This window comes from Procambarus clarkii, chromosome 42 (assembly GCF_040958095.1).
Source record: "Procambarus clarkii isolate CNS0578487 chromosome 42, FALCON_Pclarkii_2.0, whole genome shotgun sequence".
Classification (NCBI taxonomy): domain Eukaryota; kingdom Metazoa; phylum Arthropoda; class Malacostraca; order Decapoda; family Cambaridae; genus Procambarus; species Procambarus clarkii.
Window position 1 is genome coordinate 22,660,661 of NC_091191.1, and position 25,786 is coordinate 22,686,446.

The 25,786-nt window shown below is 43.3% G+C and overlaps 1 protein-coding gene across 1 annotated transcript in view; it reads right to left on the reverse strand.

The window, feature by feature from the left end:
* Mlc-c (Myosin light chain cytoplasmic) overlaps positions 1-25,786 on the reverse strand; it is a 41,381-nt gene that overhangs the window by 11,091 nt on the left and 4,504 nt on the right. The window contains exon 4 of the mRNA XM_045761911.2: positions 12,809-12,973. Within this exon, the coding sequence (XP_045617867.1) occupies positions 12,809-12,973 (165 nt within the window). The remainder of the gene's footprint in view (positions 1-12,808; positions 12,974-25,786) is intronic.

A 25,786-nucleotide genomic window follows, 5' to 3' on the forward strand; every position in this document is an offset into this window, starting at 1 on the left:
AGGAGTGAGGAACTGATTCAGAGGTATAAAACAGCCATAGAGTTAGTTAGGAGCAAGGGAGGAATCCCGATCATATGTGGCATTCTTCCAAGAAAGGGAGTGGGAAATGAATGGATATCGAGGGCACTTGGTGTCAATTGCCGGCTGGAAAGATATTGCAAATCAAATGCAATATCTTTCATAGACAACTGGGAACACTTCTATGGAAGAAATGAAATGTATGCTCGTGATGGGGTGCATCTATCGAGAGCTGGGGTTGTTGCTGTTGCGAACTCGCTAGAAGAAGTGGTTAGAGGTGTTTGTTTGGGTTTAAACTGTTAGTAGATAGAGGTATGGGAATTGATTTGGAGGAAGGAGGTAATAAAAGTATGTGTTTGTGGGAGAAAGGAATTGGCAAAACGATCAGGGAAAGAGAAGGTCCGCAAAATAACAATTCACTTAGGGTATATTACACTAACAGTAGAAGTCTAAGAAATAAAATTAACGAATTAAATGCTCTTGTCTGCACAGAAAAAATAGATATTATTGCACTTACCGAAACGTGGATGAATGTAGAAAATAGAGAACTATTAGCTGAATATCAAATATATGGATTTAAACTATTTCACACAGATAGATATATTAGACGAGGAGGTGGAGTAGCCATATATGTTAGGGACAATTTGAAATGTAGTCTCAAAGAGGGAATCAAAACAGAGCCACACACAGAAACTATTTGGATTGAATTAAACGAAAAAGCTAATAATATTATAATAGGAGTAATATATAGGCCACCAAATTTAGACAGAATGGAAGCAAAGCATCTATTGGTATTGGGGGTGCTATATTAAGCTGGATTAGGGCATGGCTATACCAAAGGAAACAGAGAGTTAGTATAAATGGAATCAAGTCAGAGTGGGAAAATGTTGTAAGTGGAGTGCCTCAAGGCTCTGTCCTGGGACCTCTGTTGTTTATAATATATATAAATGATTTAGATTCAGGTTTGAGTAGCAACATTTGCAAATTTGCCGATGATACGAAAATCGGTAGGGAAATTAATTCGGAGGAGGACTCACTATCACTTCAAGTTGATCTAGATAGGGTTTTGAAATGGTCAAAGGATTGGCAGATGCAGTTTAATGCTGATAAATGTAAAGTTCTGAGGTTAGGTAATGATGATAGAGTTACAAGATACGAGCTAGATGGTGTTGTGATTGCGAAGTCGGATTGCGAAAGGGATCTGGGAGTTATGATTAGTAAGAATTTAAAACAAAAGGATCAATGCATAAATGTTCGTAATAAGGCAAATCGGACACTTGGATTTATTAATCGCAGCGTTAGTAACAAGACACCTGGTGTGGTTCTCAAGCTATATCTTGCTCTAGTTAGGCCCCATTTAGATTATGCAGTTCAGTTTTGGTCGCCATATTATAGAATGGATATAAATTCACTTGAACGTGTCCAGCGTAGGATGACTAAGTTAATTCCCCAAATTAGAAATCTTTCATATGAAGAAAGATTAACAAAGCTTAAGTTGCATTCACTGGAAAGGCGAAGAGTTAGGGGTGACATGATAGAGGTTTACAAGTGGATGAATGGACATAACCGGGGGGATATTAATAGGGTATTAAAAGTATCAACACAGGACAGAACACGAAACAATGGATATAAATTGGATAAGTTTAGATTTAGGAAAGACTTGGGTAAATACTGGTTCAGTAACAGGGTTGTTGATTTGTGGAACCAATTGCCGCGTAACATTGTGGAGGTGGGGTCCCTCGATTGTTTCAAGCACGGGTTGGACAAGTATATGAGTGGGATTGGGTGGTTATAGAATAGGAGCTGCCTCGTATGGGCCAATAGGCCTTCTGCAGTTACCTTTGTTCTTATGTTCTTATGTTCTTATCTATGGGATGAAATATCTAGAGCATCTAGATCTAACAGTATTTATGTCATGGGTGACTTTAATTTTAGCGGAATAAACTGGTTGAACAAAACAGGGAATAGTGAAGCAGAAGATTTTCTAGAATTAATTGACGATTGCTTTCTTACGCAACACATTAAGGAACCAACACGGGAAAATAATATTTTAGATTTAGTGTTAACTAACAGGGAAACGCAAATTAATGACATCGAAATAGGGAGTGAGCTAGGGAGCAGTGATCACAAAGAAATCAGATTTAGCATAGAATGGAATAGACCAGTAGGAGAAAATTCTGTTAAAGTGCCAGATTTTCGAAAAGCTGATTTTAATAGCCTAAGAAATTTTTTGGGTCAAATTGATTGGAAAGGCTTGGGTATGGGGTGTGGGCCGGTCTTGGAGCGAGACATGAACCCAGCGATAGGTGACTTAAATGGGGATTTCGATGTGGATTCAATATATAACTTATTTAAGAATATTCTAAACAAAGCACAGGAACGTAGTATACCATACAAATTGAATAGATCGTATACTAATGACCCAAAGTGGATAACAAAGAATTTGAAGAACCTTATAGGTAAAAAGAGAGCTTGGTACAAAAGGATTAAAAATGGGGAGGTCACTTTAGAACAGGAATTCGTACAACTGGTTAGAAATGTTAATAAAGAGATAAGGAAAGCAAAAAGAAACTATGAAGTTCGCATAGCAGGGCAAGCAAAGACAAATCCTAAAGGGTTTTTTCAGTTATATCGTACTAAGACTAGGGAAAGGATAGGTCCATTAAAAACTGAGACAGGTCAAATAACAGATAGTGATGAAGAGATGAGTAGTATTTTTAATAAATATTTTGTATCTGTATTTACTAAAGAGGAACTTAACAATATGCCTTCAGCCGAACAAGTCTATGTGGGTGGGGACGAGGACAGGTTGACGAGTTTAGCAGTTACCAGGGAGGATGTTCTTAAACAAATAGTAAAACTCAAACCAAACAAATCCCCAGGGCCGGATGAAGTGTTTGCTAGGGTGCTTAAAGAATGCAAAGAGGAGCTTTGTGACCCACTGTCAACCATATTTAATAAATCAATAGAGTCAGGCAGAGTGCCAGAGTTTTGGAAAGTTGCTAATGTGATACCAGTTTTTAAGAAAGGAGATAGATCACTTGCGTCTAACTATCGACCAATTAGCCTAACGTCTATTGTGGGAAAGTTACTCGAATCTATAATAGCAAATAAAATTCGTCTTCATCTTGAAAAACATAAATTAATAATTGAGTCGCAACATGGTTTTATAAATGGCCGTTCATGTTTAACAAATTTGTTATCTTTTTATTCTAGCATTGTTGAGGCAGTTGATAGTGGTAAGGATTGCGATGTTGTATACCTTGACTTTAGCAAAGCTTTTGATACAGTGCCACATGAAAGACTGATTAAAAAAATAGAGTCTCATGGTATTGGGGGTGCTATATTAAGCTGGATTAGGGCATGGCTATACCAAAGGAAACAGAGAGTTAGTATAAATGGAATCAAGTCAGAGTGGGAAAATGTTGTAAGTGGAGTGCCTCAAGGCTCTGTCCTGGGACCTCTGTTGTTTATAATATATATAAATGATTTAGATTCAGGATTGAGTAGCAACATTTGCAAATTTGCCGATGATACGAAAATCGGTAGGGAAATTAATTCGGAGGAGGACTCACTATCACTTCAAGTTGATCTAGATAGGGTTTTGAAATGGTCAAAGGATTGGCAGATGCAGTTTAATGCTGATAAATGTAAAGTTCTGAGGTTAGGTAATGATGATAGAGTTACAAGATACGAGCTAGATGGTGTTGTGATGGCGAAGTCGGATTGCGAAAGGGATCTGGGAGTTATGATTAGTAAGAATTTAAAACAAAAGGATCAATGCATAAATGTTCGTAATAAGGCAAATCGGACACTTGGATTTATTAACACTTTCGCGCTCTCCGCAAAGGTCACTCAACCAACCGAATGTGCGCGCTGCGTTTTTATCGCTTAAGCGTAAAAACAAAAATGTGTATACTCTTTTTACTCTTCTGACCTTAGTTCTCATGCTACGTATTTCATTTTGGTACCAACGTGTTCGCAATAAAATTCTCTAGAAGAACATTAGTAAAATAAGTCACGAAACATATAGGGATACCAGCACCAAATAAATAACTACGTAGATGACTCGCCGTGAGCGCCCATCAGCAACAAAATGTTTTTACTCTTGGGATTGTAATCACCTCCACACTTGTTCTACAGCGTTAATTTTGGTATCAATGGACTCGCAATGAAAGTCCCAACACGGTGATATGAATATAAGCGTAGAATAATGATGCAGCCCGCCCGCAAGAGTGTGGGAAGTGGTGAAATTGTTACCCGGTATCGGTGACGGGACGACGCACGGCGCTTTGAAAGTTTATACTTATTTCACTCTCATGACATTAATTTTCTATGTACGTCATTCATTTTTATGTCAATGTGTTTGCAATAGAATGTTCTATGTGCCCATAGGTAAAAAATATCAACAAAGCGTAAGTTAGAATAGCGACAAATATAAAACAACGCTGGAACATATCAGTGAGCGTCAAACACACACGAAATATTTTTACTTTTGTTATGTTTGTCAAGATTATACTTGTTGCACACAGTTATTTTTGGTTGTATATTGATCGGAATAAAATTCCCTAAACAGACATATGCATATAATACATGATATGGGGGAAGAATTACCAGTATAAACGGCTAAAGTCACCCACCTGCAACCCGTTTGGGACAAAATACCATTTGATCGAAGTTATCCACACCTTTCATGAACTTATTGTACCATGCAGCCTAGTGGTGAGAAAGAGAGCCTCATAGCGCGCAGTTTGAAACAAACCCAAAGTAAATCGGATAAAAATTGAATTTTATACAAATATTTTAAAAGTTGACATAACTTTATGTCCACTATGCGTTTACGTTAGACGAAACCGAACGCGCCGGCGCGTCCAGATAACGCGAAAGTGTTAATCGCAGCGTTAGTAACAAGACACCTGGTGTGGTTCTCAAGCTATATCTTGCTCTAGTTAGGCCCCATTTAGATTATGCAGTTCAGTTTTGGTCGCCATATTATAGAATGGATATTAATTCACTTGAACGTGTCCAGCGTAGGATGACTAAGTTAATTCCCCAAATTAGAAATCTTTCATATGAAGAAAGATTAACAAAGCTTAAGTTGCATTCACTGGAAAGGCGAAGAGTTAGGGGTGACATGATAGAGGTTTACAAGTGGATGAATGGACATAACCGGGGGGATATTAATAGGGTATTAAAAGTATCAACACAGGACAGAACACGAAACAATGGATATAAATTGGATAAGTTTAGATTTAGGAAAGACTTGGGTAAATACTGGTTCAGTAACAGGGTTGTTGATTTGTGGAACCAATTGCCGCGTAACATTGTGGAGGTGGGGTCCCTCGATTGTTTCAAGCACGGGTTGGACAAGTATATGAGTGGGATTGGGTGGTTATAGAATAGGAGCTGCCTCGTATGGGCCAATAGGCCTTCTGCAGTTACCTTTGTTCTTATGTTCTTATGTTCTTATGGCCCATACGGGGCAGCTGCTATTGGCCCATACGGGGCAGCTGCTATTGGCCCATACGGGGCAGCTGCTATTGGCCCATACGGGGCAGCTGCTATTGGCCCATGCGGGGCAGCTGCTATTGGCCCATGCGGGGCAGCTGCTATTGGCCCATACGAGGCAGCTGATATTGGCCCATACGAGGCAGCTGATATTGGCCCATACGAGGCAGCTGCTATTGGCCCATACGAAGCAGCTGCTACGCGGTGTTCTGAATGTGTTGATGGTGAATGTATATAGTGTGTGACAGTGTATAGTGTGTAAATAGATTGTATATATACACAAATTAGCATGATACATAGTAAATATGTGCTGCATATGTGTACACAAGTTTCATGCACGTAACAGTGTCTACAGACAGTACGGATGTTGTACTGCGATATTATAGTGTACGTGTTCATTATACATTGGATTGGCACATAAAAACAATGAAAATGTATTTGGAAAGGTGCGCAAAAAATGAACGAAAATATATTCGCGGCAACTCGCGAGCCCCGCCCCGAGAGCTTACGGCACGGGCGCACGGGGAATGATGACGTCACGCCCCAACTTCCGGACCCCATAGCAGCCAAAGTAAGTACAATTTCGAACTTTTTTTTTGCATACCCATACTGAGGGAAGGATTTTTGACACTTTAAAAAGAAAAAAAGAATTTTTTCCAGAGAATTTATTTCCTGCGCACTGCGGGGGTGTCACATTTGGAGGCAACGCAGTTAAGGGGTTAAGGTAACACTCCCTAACTGAACTGTCAGACCTTAATCTTTCGATTATTCCATCCTTTCGTTTGCGAGTCCGAGCCTAGGCACGTTCACCCATGAGAGGCCTATGTAGTTTGGCAGCCGGCAACCGAGTTGCTGTAACATTGTTCTCTGTACCTGCTCCAACGACCCAGTCTTGTTTTCGTGCTTGCTCGCAGCGGACAAAGCCCTTCCCCTCTCACTGTTTTGTATCTGTGCATAATTTTGGCATTCTACTAGTATGGCATCAAGAAATGCTGGAAATCTGTTATTCAGGGCTTCAACATGCAGTGAAGCCAAGAAAAAACATGTCATGAATTTTGAACAAAAAGTTCAGCTTAAGGTAAAACAAATTCCTAGGAGTGCTGTGTGCAAATACAAAGTTAGTAAAACCACTCTTTATGATATATTGCAGGCTAAAGACAAGGTTTTTGCAAGTTATGCTCTAAGTGAGTGTGATGTAGCAATGCACAATACAAATTATTAGTAGTGCTCATGTTAAAAGTGCTGACGACGCTGTCTGGGAAAGGCACAGACACGTGACTAATCTAAGAAGCCAGTGCCAGGATGACTGATTAACCCTTTGACAGCAGCAATGGAGAAAAAAAACAGCGTTGAATGTAATGAAACGCCATTTTCTGGGTGAGTCCCGGAGGCTCCCCTGAGCTTACTAAGCTGATATGCTAATGTCAGACTTTGGCATCAGTCATGTGTATGGAATTCTTATGGGACTACCAGGAACCACGAGCCAGAACCTGGCCCCCTGCAGAGAGGCAAGGGGAGCAATGGCCTATAGAAACCCCCGTGTAATTGGAAGCATTCTATGTCTGCCATCGACCGGGTTAGGCACCCAGAAAGGTAGGCGTCCCAAAACAAACCCCTATTCTGGTGAAAATTGCAAACAAAAGCCGAACGAGTGGATAGAACTCCCCAAACAAAAACAAGCAAACTAGTATGACGTCACCAGTTGTCGCGCCGCTGTCTGTGCAGCCCCCCACCCCCCGGGAGGGAAAAGGGGTAGCCCCAGACCTACCGAACTGGCGATCCACACCCAAGTTCTGAGGCTGGATGTCAAAACACAGGAAAAATCGCCGACCGGAGGGAAGGAGGGATGCTGGGGAGCCTCCAGGACTCGCCTAGAAAATGGCATTCAACGCTGATTTTCTGGGGGAGGGGGAGCCCCTACGGCTCCCCGGAGCTAACTACCCACAGAGTTAAAGAATAGGGACTTACCCAGGAGGTTGTTGCTGCTCATTCCTCAACCCGAAGTCAAGACAACTGGCTGCATCCGCCGACCCAAAGTGACACAGGCCCGACCGGGCCCAGGAACGTTTACAAGGTAACGAGCAGCCAGGACCCTGTTCAACCACCAAAATCCCCACGCCCGAATGTCAGCCCAGGACATATTGCCAAAGACGGCGGCAAGAGCCGCGAACTTGTGGACGACCTGGGAGACCTGCTCCCTCGAACAGGGAAGAAAGGAAACCGGATCAACCCAAAGCGCGTCCACGGACACAGAAGCCGTGGCTCTCAATTAACGGCGGAGAGCCGCAACCGGACACAAAACATGATGCACCCCCGGCCGAACCAACCAAGCATCAACAACCTAGGGACCCCTCCGGAAAGCAGCACACTCATTCTTCGCCAGAATAGGAGAAGGCTGCAGACGAACAAACCGATCACCCCGACTGAAGGAGCAGAAACCTCTGCGCTGGAGGAGAGCATGAAGCTCACTTACCCGACCCCCAGAGGCCAATGCCAACAGGTAGAGAGCCTTCGAAAAACAATCCGGAACCGAAGGAGCCACAACAAAACGAGGAGAAGAAAGAAAAGAGCATTGTCCAATGACCAGGACAGCTCGGGCGGCGCATGAGCAGGCCGGAGGTGAAACAACACCTAAGACAGCTTGTGAAATGGAGCAGACGTGACAACACCGAAAGCAAGCTGAAGCAGCTCCGCCAGCGCCACACGATACGAGGCAACAGTGTTAGGCATAAGGAGACGGTCCTTGAACAACCAAGAGAGAAAGACCACCACCCTAACAGAAAGCAAAGTACAACGACGAAGACGTAAGAAGAACCGAAAGGACCACCAGGAAACTTCATATTGCCGCCGACAAGAAACCCGCAGGTGGGACACTAATAAGGAAGCCACCCGATCACCATAGAGATGATAAACTCCAGTCAAAAACTCCATACACGAAGACTCGAGAAGATCGAACCATCCACGTGACGTACCGGTCCGACCTGCTGGAAGAGGCAGAGCCGCAGAAAAACTTCCGGGTTCGGACACTGAGCTAGCAGCGCCTGAAACCACGGCTGGGCTGGCCACCAAGGGGCCAAGAGGATAACTTTCCCCGGGTAAGTCTCCATGCGAGTCAGGACCTGGAGCAACAGCTGAACTGGGGGAAAGAGGTACAGGAACCCCCACCTCTACCAGTCCTGCCAAAAGGCGTCGACCCCGACGGCCTCGCAGTCGGGAAAGGACACCACAAACAGGGGAAGGCGTCTCAATCACGCCGACAAGAAGAGGTCCACCTCGGGGCGTCCGAACATCTGGCAAAGCCAATGGAAGGAGTCAGCGTCGACCGTCCATTCCGTGGAGAAGGGAATGAAACGAGACAGTCTTGGCCGTCGGCCAAGACGTTGGACACTCCACACACTTGAACTGCCAGGAGAGCCAAACCCCGAGAACTCAGCAGACAAGTCACGCGAAGCGACCAGCGCCAAAGAGCCAAGGACCGCATCGAACCCCCTGGGTTCAGACAATGAACCACCGAGGAGCAGTCCGAATGGAGCCGGATCGTCGACTCGCGGGCGACTCAAATTCTCTGAAGAGCAAACCACACCGCCACGAACTCCCACATAGTGCCGTGGGCTCGACAGAAGGACGGACCCCACCGTCCCTGGCCGGCCTGGTGAGCACTGGTCACAAAGCCCTAGCCGAGAGACAACGCGTCAGTGAACACATCGAGTGAGGGCTCGGGTAGGCGCCAAGGCACTGAACCCTGAAAAACCTGAAGAGGAAGCCGGCAACTCAGCAACCGACGCAAAGCCCCTGGGGTCCGAACCCAGCGATCGCGAGAGGCAGAAGGGATATCCCGAAGGAACCAGAGCAACCGACAAAGCCAAACCCGACCCGGCAGGTAGACCAGCATCGCAAAGTTCAGGCTCCCGCACAGACCCTCGAGCAACCGCCGGGTGACCCAAAGCCCCCCAGAAACTGGCACAAGCGGGACCGCAGCCGCAGAAGAGACTCCGGAGAAAGACACACGGAAGCGGTCCGAGAGTCCCACACAAGGCCCAGCTAGGTCCGAATCTGGGAGGGAACCAGATGGGCCTTTCTGAACTGAACCCGAACTGAAGGGGCCACCACAAACCGAGGAGAAAAAAGACGAGAGCACCCGGTCCAAAGACCAGGACAGCTCAGGAGGTGCATGAGCAGGGCAAGGGTGAAAACTCACGAGACAGCTTGTGGAATGGGGCAGAAGGGACATCAACACCAAACGCAAGCTGGAGCGGCTCCGCCAGTGCTGCATGAGACGAGGCCACAGTATGTGACATCAGATGACGCTCCAGGAGCAACCACGAAAGGAAGGACAAGACAACCCTATCAGAGACTGAAGTACACTTACGCAGGGATAGGAAAAACCGAAAGGACTGCCAGGAAACTCAAACTGCTGCAGAGACGAAGCACGCAGGTGGGAGACCAACAACGAAGCCACCCACGCCCCATACAAGTGACGATCAACTTGAGTCAAACTCCAGATGAGACGACTCGATGAAGAACGAACCAGCCTTGTATCGGGCTGGACCGATCTGCTGAAAGGGGCGGAGGCACGGGAAGTCTCTTGGGTTAGGACACCAAGCAAGCAGCGCCCGAAACCAAGGAGGTAGACACCACCTCCACCCCTCCCAAGTAAGTCTGGAAGCTAGCCAGGACCTGGAGCAACAGCTGAACCAGGGAAAGAGGTACAGGTAACCCCACCTCGCCCAGTCCAGTCAAAGGCGGCGACCCCGACAACCTCAGTCGGGGAAGGTTGCAACAGCACACAGTTGTTGCAACCGCAAACTCCCACACAGCGCTGTGAGCCCTACGGAAGGACGGATTCCACTGACCCTGCCCGGCCCAGTGAGCACCGATTACAAAGCCCCAGCCAAAAGACGACGCGCCCATGAACACATCGAGCGAGGGCTCCGGAAGGCACTAAGGCACCGAACCCCGAAATACCCGAAGAAGCCGGCGATGCAGCAACCGACACAAGGCCTTGTGTCGGTTGAATTTTCTCCAGAGGAATTTTATCCCCCGGAGGCCGGACCCAGCAGTCGCAATTGAGGCGGAAGGGACGTCCCCGAAGGAACCAGAACAGCCGATGAAGGCACACCCGACCCAGCGGGTAGACCATCATGGCAAAGTTCGGGCTCCCGCACAAATCCTCGAGCAACCACCACGTGACTCTGGAGCCCCTCAGGAACAGATGTAGATGAAGCAGAGCCACTGGAGCAAGAGACAAGGAAGAGGTCCAAGTGTCCCACACAAGACCCAGCCAAGCCCGAACTCAAGAGGAAACCAGATGGGACTCCAGCCAGTTCACCAAGAACCTGAACCCAGCGAGCCAGGAAAACCAAATCCCTGGCGAGCAGGCACACAGACTGGCTAGGGGCCTAAACTAGCCAGTCATCAAGGAAAGCCAGAACCCAAACACTCAACAGATGCAAGTGGGTCACCACGACCCCGAGTAAGGTGTGTAAAAACGTAAGGCACCAGATTCGTGCCAAATAGAAGGCAACGAAAGCGGTAACCTGGATGGCCCACAAAAAAACAGAGCCAGTCCCTGAACCTCGGATAAACCGGGACATGCAATATGGGTCCTTGAGGAAAATCATCATCCAAGCACCTGGCTCCAACGGAAAACAAACCTGGGACAGTAGTCATCCAAAAAGAAGGGCAATAAACCCACAGGGTTCAGATAGGACAAGTCCAGAATGAACCGGAGGTCCGCGCAGTCCCGTTTCAGGACTGGAAACAGGCAGGAAACCCACCTAAGGGACGAGGTCTTTTTTTGACCATGCCCAAGTGAACCCACTTAGAGACAACTCGGCAGAGCGCAAGAGAAGAGGCCTGCCCTGCCAGCCCCCCCCCCCCCCCCGAAGGAGTAGTCACCCAATAACACCGCAGGCTGCACAAAGCAACCCAAAAGGCCCACAAAGCGTGGGACCTGGCACGAGCGAACGGAGCGAAATAGACCCCCCCATCGCCCCATCAATGAGATGAACCGCGAAAGGGCCGATGCACCATACGAGAACCTAAGCAGCTCACAGGGCGATCCCCTCACTGACCAGAAAAAGACAGAACCAGAGGATGCGCCTGCCCCGAATCTGGTACCACTGGCCTACCACGATGGGAAGAACCTCAAGCCTTGCCACAACCCTTCCAGGGAAGGCCCCTAATGAGCCCCCCGGAGAACTAACAAGTCGGACTTAGGACGGCAAGTAGTCTAAGCCGCCTGTAGATACTGCACCACAACAGACTCAGCAAACAGCAGAGGACAAAAAGGCAAAGACAACTAAAGAGCCAAGGCCCAAGTGGATTCTAAAGTAGAAGCAAGCACCCCTTGCCGACACGCAAGTCGAGAAGAAAAAAAACGTGAAACGCATCCCGCAGGAGCGGCGCGAATAGCCACAACAATTCAGACAATGCACCAGACCCAGAGGTGGCACCAAGCTCCTCCACATCTACCTCAGGTCAATCTGAGGACAGCTCAAGGAGGGGGGGGAAAAGAAACGCAAAGCCAAGCAGGCCATGTGTACGCAAATCCTCCGCAACAAAGGCAGCCGAAAGGGAAGGAACCTGCACATGAAGCTGCATCACACCAACATCCCGCGGAATGGCAGGAGCGAACAAACAAGCTTTGAGATGCTCAAAGTTGCCACCCCAAAAGAACCTGCAATGCCGTCTGAGCCTCCCTCTACTCTGGCATTGATACAATGCCAGAAAGTTATACATATCCATTCAGCCTGGATAGCCCCAGGGAGCCGACGGGGCTCCCCAGAGCTATCCATTTGGAAGTAAAATTTTGGTATGGAAAGGGGAGTGCTCTAGAGTACAAGCACAAGAAGCGAGAAAACTATCTTATGTACCTTGGACATATACTGTAGTAATAATATGGCCATATCAGTAAAAAGGGGCAAGACATCAAAATGTGGACTAGTGAAGTGTGTGAAACCTAAGTGGTATAAGCATGTTAAGTTCGATGCCTTAGAATCAAGTAATGAAAAGGGTTTACTAGGGGATGAATGGGGGGGGGGGGGGGATCATATTTTACAAGACTGAGTCTATCTAGGAGGCAACATTAGTACAATATATAAAAGTGAGGAGTAAAACTCTTAGAACCAATTCCGAGTATATTCCAGGGGTCAGAAAGCTTGGAAGATTAAAAATTTGACATAACCTCCTGGAGAAACTGCTGCTGCTGGGTAATCCCTGAAGGAAGTAAGGCAATGGCCCGCCCTATAGATACAGACAGAATAATCATATATCTACAAACCCAAGTGAGTCATCAGATGGCGAAGTTCTGCTGAAGAGATGTAGCCATTTCCATCCTTATCAAAATGACGAAGACCCTCGATGAAATCATCAGCTGTATCAACTGGTCTCTGGCGTGAGATGGTCTGCATAATAGGCAGGAAAACCTCAAAGCTGATTCTCTCTTCTGGAAAAAAAAAAAATTATTACACACTTCAAAAGTACACACACTAATACCCATCAATACTGACACCCAGGGAGTTAATGAAACATGGAAAATGAAGGGGAATGAATTTGAAGAAATAAACAAAATGACATATGGACAAGAATTAAGAGAAACTAACAGGCCAGCCAAAAAATAGTTAGGCAAGGAATTTCCAAGAGAAAATTAATGGGCAACTCAAATGGAAGTAGGTAATAGAGGATTGGAAAGTGGAAACAATCAAAGTATGTTTGGAACTCAAGAATAGAAAGGATCACTTAGAATTTGACATTAGACAGGCAATTAACCCTTTAGTTGCGCAAGACATCATATGATGCGTTGAGTGACTTGCAGTAACTTGAGCTTGGCATCATATGATGTTTTGGAGTCCCGCACAAGATTTAAACGGTCCGCGGATACACGGGGTTCACCACACCATCAGGGCTCTTGTAAACAGACGCCATTTTTTTTTTAAATCGTGGGCCAAATTCCCGGGTGTGTGGGGCCTCAGTATCGAGTGAGCTACCAAGCCTGACGCACACAGCATGAGCTCACAGCACTGCTGTTCAGCTTGTGACCACAGCATCGCCTAAAAATGCCATAATACACATGTTCTTACTATTATTTAGCGATGATATTATTACAGAAGACCCCTGACTGATAAAACTGACCAGGATTCTGATAATAGCAGGGTTGTGGTGATTTTTAGCGCTGTACTCCATGGAGGGAGGAGTAATGCTGTGAGAGGGAGGGTGGTGGCGTTGTCTTCTGACTGTGTGTGGCCACCTTTTATTGACTGCACTCACCATACCAGCTTAGTGGTTCGCTATGGTGAACCAACCCGTTCTCGCAAATTCGTAAAGTCAATATTGACTTATTAACTACGTGCATAGGTGATATACTAAACATAATAGATACCCTTAAAAAGATTCATAGAAAACACCGACCTTACCTAACCTTGTTAGTATCTTAAGATAAGCATCTTATTGCTTCATAATTACAATTATTACTTAACCTATACCTATTATAGGTTAGGTAATAATTGTAATTACGAAGCAATAAGATGCTTATCTTAAGATACTAACAAGGTTAGGTAAGGTCGGGGTTTTCTATGAATCTTTTTAAGGGTATCTATTATGTTAAGTATGTCAGCTATGCACATATTTAATAAGTCAATATTGACTTATTAAATTTGCGAGAACGGGTTGGGTGAACACAAATGTAGATACTTATATATAACGTGTGTATCGAGTGTAATAACAGCAATAGGCGTAGGTTGGGAGCTGCCATTTTGGTGAGGGAGGAGCGTCGTCTGCACGACTTATGTTGTTTACTGGTGTCCACTATGGTCTTTGGGCACCATACCAGTTTACTTGTACAAGTATGGTGAATAAAACAGGTAGATACTTATATATATTATGTGTATATAGCGCAATAACACCACAAACAGTATTGTTGGAGGAGAAATATTAGTGCGTCTGGCCTTGAGGGCGGCCACCACCAGCTGACTGTGTGAGTAGCTACGTCTTTGTGCCTTTACTCACCATACAAGCTTAGATGTACAGTTATGGTGAACAAAACATGTAAATACTTGTATATAACCTCTGTATATAAAAGCAAAAACAGTATGGTGGGAGGAGAATGGTGGCAAGTCAGGTGAGGTGAGGGAGGGAGTGGCAGCCAGTGGTGGGCTGCCACTGCCACTCAGCATACCAACTTAGTGGTTTGTTATGGTGAACACGAATGTAGATACTTATATATAACGTCTATATAAAAGCGAATAAAAGAAAAAACAGTATGGTGGGCGGAGAATGTGGGCGAGTGTTGAGGGAGCGAGTGGTAGCGAATGGCTGGCTGGTGTGTGGCGGTCACTCCTCGTTACTTTTTGACTCATAATAGCAACTTAGTGGTTTGTTATGGTGAACAAAACATGCAGATACTTATATATAACCTGTGTATAGTGTAATAACCGACAAAGTATTTGTTCACTGTTTGATGAACATAATTGAATCAACAATATGCACACCATATTTTTGAGTACAGCGATGATTCACTATTTTATTATATAAATATATCACACTACACACTATTGAATAATATTACAGCAAAAAGACTACGAAAAATCAGAGACATTGAAATAATTAGGTAATTATCTCTGTGGCAACTCCGGTCTGACAGCTGGCGAGCAACAGACCGTCTGGGACGCACGCTGAGTCAGCGCCTGTTTTTTGCCAGACTTCCCCACTCTATAGTGGGCAATATATGCCACTTACGATTTTTTATTATTATTTTTCCCATGATCAGTGAAGACAAATTAACAGGTTTAGAAGAAAAATTTTTTTTTTTTGGTATGCGCCTGTGGGTGACATGCTAAATAGCCAGGCGCCATACAAGGGTTAAGAAAGAACTGGTATCTCACGTTCCTATAGAAAATAAGCTTGTGAAAAATTATTCATATTCATGATTTAGTGACCAAAATTCTGATAGTGTTGTGACTAGTGTTAGCAATATGCATAGTATATGAGGCATTTTGCCAAGTCAGGGGGTGTCGTCTGCTGGTAGCATGTGGCAGTATACTGTGGTTGGATTTTCATTACCATGTGTGTATATATTGAATAATAACAGCAAAAACAGTACATTTTATTGTTTTAGAGAATATAATACTGAACTCATATTAGTGACACGAATATATCTGCACATTTATCTTCTATACATTTTATGGTAAAAAAAGATATTGCAGCCAAATGCATCAATTCACTTGATACTCGTTTGCCTCGGTGCTCGGAGTTTGTTCATACACGTGCGGGTTCACCGCAAACGTGGAGCTTCAGTTTACCAGTGTCTCCCGCCTAGTGATGATCGCTCATGAATACTGTGAAGAATTTCATTGTTTTTGTGCTTTTTTGGTTTCTGAACATAAGTTCTTATTATGTATCATGCCATGGGTTCCAAGAAAGTCAGTGGTAATGTTCAACCGAAGAAAAAAGTTGTGAGGATGACGATAGAGGAAAAACAAGATCATCCATAATGAAAATGTGATGTCTCACTACAGCAAGTGTTAAAACATAAGGAAAAACAAGTGTCTATATACAGATCTTAGTAGGACAAGAGAGCAGTGAACCACAACCAGGTCCTAGTGGAATGCCTGCAAAACTTGAGTGTACCCCAGAAATGTCATTACTGCTGTTATAATGGAAAGGGACTCCCCTTTCAAACACTAACACCTCTCCCCCTCCCTCACTGCCTTCTATATGCCAACATGAGTCTTCGATAAAGGTAAGGTACCCAAGAGTATTAATCTGTATAAAATGTATTTTTTAGTCAATATATATGGGGGTGTGGAACGGAATAATTCAATTTACATTATTTCTTATGGGAAAATTAGTTTCGGTTTTCATACCATCTCTGGGAATGGATTAACTACGAAAACTGAGGTACCCCTGTATATTTTCAATGCATGCAGTTACAATTTCATGCGAAACATGCAGAGCAAGGTCTATATACCTTGTCTATATATCAAGGTCTATATACCAAGTTATCAAGGTCTCTTGATAACTTGTTACAAGATTATTATACCCACCAGAACGTTTAGCTCATAATGGTCCATGCAAATGTAGAATTGCACACGACATGCATATATAGCGTAATAACAGCAAGCAGCAGCTTGTCTTGTTATTCAAAGCACATATTATGCACATATCCCAAATATATTTCAACAATCCGATATTCCACACATTTTATTATATAAATTTCTCAAATGACACTATTGAATATTATTACTGCAAAATACCAGAGAAAAATCAGAGAATGAAATATTTATCTAAAAATATCTTTTCGGCAACTCCCTCCCTGTGGCAAGGCTGGAGCAATTGCTGCATGAACGCTTATGAATTGTGACTAAAAATTTCCATTCTTTACACATGGAAAAGTATGTAGCTGTGACATGCCAAAGTCACAGGTATTTTTTTTTTCTCTGATCAGGGAATGCATTTTAAACATTTTATTTTTTCTGATATTTTTCATAAGCACCGGGGGATTCCAGCTATAAACAGGGGCACAGTACAGGGGGTAAACATGTTATTGTCTGTTGCCCAACTGATGATTTTATTTATATTGTCTTGCAGTTTGTGTGTATTCTACATACAAGTGTATTTTACAGAAGTAATATTCATGCTGATTGTTGTATGATCTGCAAACGATAACATGAAACTATGCCTTGTATTTTGTCTATATTATGAGAATGAGAAGAAGCAGTGGTGTAAGGACTGTGCCATGGGGAACACAGCTGTTCTTTGCACTTGGACTTTTATTTTATTTGCTTGACTGTTACTCTTTACCTTCTGTGACAATATTTAAAATCCAATGTCCTACTTTAGCCATTAATCCTTTTGATCCCATTTTATGGGCTATCACCCCATGGCCACACTTATCAAATGCAAAGTCCATGAACACAACATTTGCATTTTACTTTTCTTTTAATGCTCCCATTATTTTGTCATAGTAGTTTAGCAATTGCAAAAGACAGGATCTTTCCTCTCTAAATTTATGTTGACCTGGAGTGTAAAGTTCATTGTTCTCTCCCCCCCCCCAAAAAAAATAATCCAATGTAGTCGCACTTGTTGCACCTAGCAAGGACACTCAGAGCAATGAAGGCACGGAATGGAGGAATTTCTAGAAACAAGGCCAAAATGTAAACAGACCCCAAACCAGCACAGCAGATAACAGACCAACCAATAAACACACACCAAAACCAGAAGTAATGCTTCCACACTATTAGACACCCTCTAGCCAATACTTAAAGCCATGGTCACAATTGGTCCAAATCTTGTTAGTGAAACATAGTATCACGCAATCCACAAACTCTAAAGACAACCGAGGATAACCTTAGGAAATTCAAACAAACGACATCACCACCTTTAGGACACACGGCAGAACAAATTAATCTACCCCACACAAAAAAACAGGTAGTCAAGAAAGCACCCTTGATAAAAATTTTATGTATCAAGGTACAAAAGTACACCAAGATCCTCAACTCCATTTCCAACTTCTGTGGCGAGTTCATCTGACTACCTCTATGGATTGCACAGTAATATTAACATGTTCTAACACCCCAAGAGGACCATGTCCAGCAAAGGAATGCACAAGGGCTGCACAAAAAATTGCAGCACTTGCCATGCATAACAGCAACCAAAGGCATGCATATCATGCTACTACAGGAGAGCTTGCTTTGAGACATTAGAACCTAAGATCTCAGGCTATTGAGGCTTCTTCCTGCCATGGATCAATGGGCAATAAAGGGGATGTGCCATCTATGCGAAAAATGACCTGGAGGCCAGATTCACAAAGCAGTTATGCAAGTACTTATGAACGTGTACGTCTTTCCTCAATCTTTGACGGCTTTGGTTACATTTATTAAACAGTTTACAAGCAAGAAAACTTCCCAATAAACTGTTATTGTTATAAACAGCCTCCTGGTGCTTCGGAGCTCATTAACTGTAATAATTGTAAACAAAGCTACCAAAGCTTGACAAAAGATGTACAGGTTCGTAAGTGCTTGCGTAACTGCTGTGTGAATCTGGCCCCTGATTTCCAAGCCCACCCAACCCATCTGATTGTAGGCCGGGGACAGAGGTTATGAGAATATCCACCGAGCTAAGACAAACTTAGTGTTCAATATTTACAGATCTCGTGTGCAGAAATGGATTTTTCAGCATTATTTGGACATGCCACCATCTCAAACACAATAATTGTTGGTGATTTCAATATTCATGTGGCACTGGGCCCCAATACAAGAAATGAGGTTGGCACTCACGTAGCACATTTTCTCTACCAGCTATCAGAAATTCATATTCTAAACAAGGATGAACGCACCCACATCCAAGGAGATAGATTAGACCTTACCTTCATTTCAGCCTTCCTCAGACACAGCAACATGGTTAGTAGAGCCCACACTCCCAAGCATTCACTATGGGGTTCAAATTGACCTAAAGTTAAAACTACCCATCCCACCTCCACTTGCAAAGGTGGAGGTGGGGTGGGTACCATTAGGTGAGCTTTCAAAGCTTTATCTTAGAGTGGCATAGACAATGTTGTTCCCATAGAGACTATCAGGTAGAACAAGATTTTGTGAAAGCAATTCAAAGTGCAGCCAACCACTCAATTCCACTGAAAAACAATCCACCAGACACCTCAAAGATCACTGGTAAATGAGTCACAGAACTCAATCATAGACAACTGCACAAGGAAGCTAAACAAAAAGCAGTCAAGTAATCACAACAGAACCCTACTCTCTGAAGTCAAAGAACATGTGCACCAGAAGACCACCAAAAGCCCCCCCCCTACCCTAAGTATCCTTAACAAGAAGGATCCTGTTAAAGATCCCTAACAGGAAGCCGAAGTACCAGCAACTAAATCTATAGAAAGAGCAACCAGTAATCAGCTTCCATCCGAAGTACTAGTAGTGCAGAAAGGCTTAGAGGAAGAAAGGTGGCACAGAATTCGAACAGCATGTGGAGAAGACCAACACTGATAATCCCCTTTCACACTAGATGAGATCAGCCGGGCTAAGAAAACTCTGAAGGTACATCCCCCGGAAACTACAAAATAACCTATAAAATGATAAAGAAACTCAGCTTGAGGAAGATGCTGCCTACCTAAGCTTAATAAATTTAGTAAAATTAATAAAATTAATAAATTTAGCCTGGACTTCCTAAACCAGGCCAACAGTTTGGAATATGGTAAACAGTGCTGATCCCAAAACCCAAAGATCCAGCTAATCCAAGGCCAATCTCTTCAAAGCTGTACAATCAAAACGGCTGACAGAATGGCATGGTACAGATTTGAGTGAAAAATGCCTAAACTGAACCCAGATTTGTATGCCCATAGAAAAATGGGTTGGCACAATGAAGTATGTCACCATTCTGTTAGCCCACCGGAACGACAGACGAAGAATAGTATCCACTCGATTTAACAGCCTCTTATTTACTGATCTGCCAGTTCTATCGACCGGTTTGGGAGACCGGTATCTGGAGCTTATATACCACTCTGGCAATCGATATTGAGTTTGTTTTGGCATCAGTGGGCCCCTCACATGGCAACAGGCCACCGGCCTCAATTGTCCAGTCATAAATTAAATCTTAACTTTCTTTTAAAATGACACAGTTTAACGAAGAAAATTATAAATTATTAATAAAATATTTTGAAACTATTAAGCAAAATTTGTTGTTTTCTTATTAACACTTTCGCAAAACGGTATATGAAAAAAAAGCTTTCCCCAACTGAAATGAGCGTTTCGGCGATCGAGCGGCAACATTTAAAAGTGTATACTCTTGTGACTATCCTGACGTTAATTTTCGATGTACGTATTTCATTTTTGTACCGATGTGTTCCCAATAGAATGTTTTAGAAGAACATAAGTATAAAATGTCACCAAAACATAAGTTAGATCAGCACCAAATAAAAAAGTACGTCGATCACTAGCCGTGAGCGCCAGACAGCAACGAAATGTTTCTACTATCTTCAGGGTTGTCAGCTCTACACTTGTCCTACAGGGTTAATTTTGGTATCACTGAAATCGCAATAAAATTCTCTACACGGACATATGCATATAAATATAGAATCAATGTTGACACCGACCCAAAAGAGTGTTGGGAAGTGGCCGAAGTGTTACCAGTGGCGGCATATCGGCAAAACCCGCATTGAAAAGTGTATATTCAATTCACTGTCCTGACATTTTTCGATGTACGTATTTCATTTTTGTACCAATGTGTTCACAATAGAATGTTCTAGAAGAACATAAGTATAAAACGTCACAAGGATGCGTTCGACCTGCAACAAATATAAAAACTACGTCGATCATACGTGTCATGTCAATAATACAATTGTTTTACCACGATGATTCACTGCCATGCCATTCTCCCAAATAAGCTCTTTGGCTATTAGAGAAAACGTGAATTTCATGGCGAACATTTTTAAACTATCCCCAAGTAGATCGGATCGAAATTGGAATTTATACAAATATTTATTCTCGTGACGCCCGCCAGTGTCACCCTTGCTGAACCCGAACAAAACTTAGTGACACGCTCGTGCGCCACCGAGTGGGGAAAGTGTTAATTAACACTTTATGCGGATCAGGACATAACCTGGAGTCCTGTTTCGCCTACCCTGTTTTGCCTTAAACATCATGTTATTTTCTGATGCCAAGTTTTCGACTGGGCATCAGAAAATAACATGATGTTTAACAGTGATAAATTCCAGGTACTCAGGTACGGTAAAAATGAGGACCTTAAACATAATACAGAGTACAAAACACAATCAAATGTACCCATAGTAGGAAAACAGCATGTAAAGGATTTGGGAATAATAATGTCTGACGACCTAACGTTTAAGGAGCATAACCAAGCAAATATTGCGACAGCCAGAAAAATGATAGGATGGATTACGAGAACTTTCAAATCCAGGGATCCCATCACAATGGTTGTACTCTTCAAGGCACTTGTGTTGTCCCGTCTTGAGTACTGCTCAGTACTCACTTCCCCCTTCAAAGCAGGAGAGATTGCTGAAATAGAGGGAATACAGAGAACATATACGGCACGCATAGACGCAATAAAGCACCTAAATTATTGGGATCGTCTCAAAGCCCTCCAAATGTACTCACTAGAAAGAAGACGAGAGAGATATCAAATAATATACACCTGGAAGATACTGGAGGGCCAAGTACCAAATCTACACAGTAAAATAACAACGTACTGGAGTGAACGACATGGAAGAAAATGTAGAATAGAACCAATGAAGAGCAGAGGTGCCATAGGCACAATCAGAGAACACTGTATAAACATCAGAGGTCCGCGGTTGTTCAACGTCCTCCCAGCAAGCATAAGAAATATTGCCGGAACAACCGTGGACATTTTCAAGAGGAAACTAGATTTATTCCTCCAAGGAGTGCCGGACCAACCGGGCTGTGGTGGGTATGTGGGCCTGCGGGCCGCTCCAAGCAACAGCCTGGTGGACCAAACTCTCACAAGTCGAGCCTGGCCTCGGGCCGGGCTTGGGGAGTAGACGAACTCCCAGAACCCCATCAACCAGGTATCAACCAGGTAACCCGCTTCCGCAATGTGGACATAAAATGATGTCCTCAAAAAAATATTTGTATAAAATTAAATTTTAATCCGATTTACTTTGGGTTTGTTTCAAACTGCGCGCCATGAGGTTTTCTTTCTCACCACTAGGCTGCATGGTACAATAAGTTCATAAAAGGTGTGGACCACTTCGATCAAATGGTATTACCATTTTACCAGGAAAACTCACAAGTGGACCAAAAAGATAACGTTTTATTTCCTGCAAATGGCATTGCATAATGCCTTTGTTTTGTACAAATACAACAACTGATCAAAAAAAGCTAACATTGCTACAGTTCCACGAGGTGGCAATTTGGGCCCTATTGCGCTGGGACCCGGAAGATTGGCCTCAAACAGCAACAGTATCTCAACACTTGCAGCACACTCCAGACATAAATGATAACAGGTCCTGCCTATGCTGACGCCATGCAAACTCCCGGACCATCTGGTGTGAGGCGGCCTTTGTTCACTTCAACACCTCAAGCTGAAGCAGCAACCGAATCAGAACCCGAGATGTCTGGCACACTGCCATTTAACGAGACGGTTTTGTCAGATGACTGACTCAAATGTTGAACCTCCAGCGATTCAGTTGATTCTGAAAATCGCATGAACTACAAACTGAAACGAGTATTTTGATACCAGAATGAACACTATCACATAAACTGCCGTAAGTAGACTCGAACCTTCATAGATTTTTTTTTGGGTGTAGCGTGTGTCTGCACGAGTGTCCCAAACGGGTTGCAGGTGGGTAACTTTAGCCGTTTATACTCGTAATGCTTCCCCCATATCATGTATTATATGCGTATGTCTGTCTAGGGAATTTTATTCTGATCAATGTACAACCAAAAATAACTGTGCAACAAGTATAAACTTGACAAACATAACAGTAAAAACATTTCGTGTGTGTTTGACGCTCACTGATATGTTCCAGCGTTGTTTTATATTTGGCGCTATTCATCTTATGCTTTGTTGATCTTTTTTACCTACGGGCTCATAGAACATTCTATTGCGAACACATTGGCACAAAAATGAATGACGTACATAGAATAATAATGTCAGGACAGTGAAATAAGTATAAACTTTCAAAGCGCCATATCGCACATGTGTCGTCCCGTCACCGATACCGGGTAACAGTTCCGCCACTTCCCACACTCTTGCGGGTGGGCCGCGACCATTATTCTATGGTTATATTCATATCACCGTGTTGGGAATTTCATTGCGAGTCCATCGATACCAAAATTAACGCTGTAGGACAAGTGTGGAGGTGATAACAATCCCATGAGTAAAAACTTTGTTGCTGTTGGGCGCTCACGGCGAGTCATCTACGTAGTTATTTATTTGGTGCCAGTATCCCTATACCTTTCGTGATCTTTTTTACTGATGTTCTTCTAGAGAATTTTATTGCGAACACGTTGATACCAAAATTAAATACGTAGCTCTAGAACTAAGGTCAGGAGAGTAAAAAGAGTATACACATTTTTGTTCCGACGCTTAAGCGACGCACATACCGCTATTTTTTTTTTTTACCTTAGCCGGGCGGGCGAAAGTGTTAAATACCATTTACAGTACCTATAGACAATAGGTAATTTTTTTCTCACAGACATGAATGTACTGTGCCAGGCCATGTCTCCACATTGTTTACTGTGAACTCGCATGGTTAGCTTCAATTTTGAAAGACAGTAATGTTAATTGTGATCTTCAATTTAATTTACAAAATGCCTGAAGTTACCCAAAGGAAGCGCCTGATGGTTGCACAAAAGCTGCAGTTAATTTAATTAAAAACTTGACAAAGGATATTCTCATGCACGAGCAGCAGCAGAGTTTAACATTGGCAAAAGTACATTAAGTGATATAAAAAACCAGAAGGAAATGCTATTAAAATATGTAAGCACTACAGTGTGCTACTTCTGGTGCTTCATGTTCAAGAAAAGCAGTAAAAGCTGATCAGTATCCACAATTGGATGCTGCAATGTATAAGTGGTTTATTCAGCACCGCACAATTGACAGTGGAATATGATTTGAAGAGCTTAAAGTTGCAGCAAGTAAATTTGCCATTCAATTAGGTATAAAATATATCACTGCAAGTGATGGGTGGGTTGAAAAATTTAAGGCTCAACATAACATTTCTAACACCAAAAAAATTTCTGGCGAGGCTTCAAGTGCTGATCCCACAAATGCTTAATCATTCAAGGATAAATTAAACCAGTACAATGTCAGTAATAATTTAAGCAAATATCAAGTGACGAGACAGGGTCGCTCTCTCAATACTAAGGCTCTCAACCTGTAGGGATGCAGACAACTTTTCTTCAAGATGGCATCTGTTTACTGGAGTCCTGTGGCACAGGATGTGAGCCCCGTGTACCCACACGAGTTTTGAATAGTTCCCTATACCTAAAAGTGCCATTTGACACTGCACACACCTGATCAGGAATCTTGAGGCACTTTGTTCAGTGCAGTGGCTAAGATTTGATAGACTGAGGTCTTCAAGGAAGATGTCTTATGCCAATAGTGCTGGGGGCATTATGTTATGTAGCCCGGTACTTATCCTGTCCCTTCTTCCCATGGAAAGCACTTTCCTTTTGGTCTTTGTGGTGTGTTAGCTTGGGAAACCACTGAAGGGAGGTTTTCCAGGAATCCAGCATTAAATGTAACAACATACCCCTTTCTGGTAGGTTCATTCATTGACTCCCCATTCTTACCCTTCATTGTGGTTTTCAGGGTTTGCTTTGACCAGCTAGCTGGGACCCCCCAAAGTCACCAGGGCCCCTACCATCCGGTACGCACCTAGTTGTGCTCGCCTAGCTGTGCTTGCGGGGGTTCAGCTTCGGCTCTTTGGTCCCTACTTCTCGACTGTCAATCAACTGGTACAAAGATTTTTGAGCCTATTGGGCTCTATCATATCTACATTTAGAACCGTGTATGGAGTCTGCCTCTACCACATCACTACCTAACGCATTTCATTTGTTAATTACCCTGACACTGAAAACATTCTTTCTAATGTCTCTGTGGCTCATTTGGGTACTCTGGTGGATTTGGTGGATAGCTCAGCTAATTTGGTGAAGAGCTAGAGTTGATAACTAATGGTTGGTTCAGGAACAAGCATGTACATAGTTTGCATCAGCATTATCAATATTTTTCCATGCAGTTACTTGTTTTGGTTTGCTTAACCTTTCTGATAGTTTTTTCTTTTGGTCAGGGATGACCTTGTGTCCCTTGCCTCTGTTGAGGGAGAGTCAGATTCCCACCCTTGTCCCTGGTAACTGTTATAACTCAGATCTGGTCAGATGGTCTAGCCTTAACAGTTATTGGTGGCTAGGGAGCCACCAAAAGACCCAAAAGAGGCACATCATTACATTCAATGTAAGATTTTTGAGTAGTGATACTGTATCACAAAAGATTGTAACATTATCTAGACTTTAGAATAGAATATTCTAGAATATTCGCCTTTTATGCAGTGTCCCACAAAAGACTGATTGATAATGTAGAGACCCACAATATTGGAGGTGCTACAATATTTTAAAGTTGGATTGGACAGACATATTTCCCCAGTGCCCTTTTGCTGTACAAGTGAACAGACTGTTGCCAAACAATGACTACCAGTCAATCTGGGACAAAATCAAGAAACTGAGGTATTATGTATGTTGACTAATCTAAACGGGGATCATTCAGATAATTTTTGTTC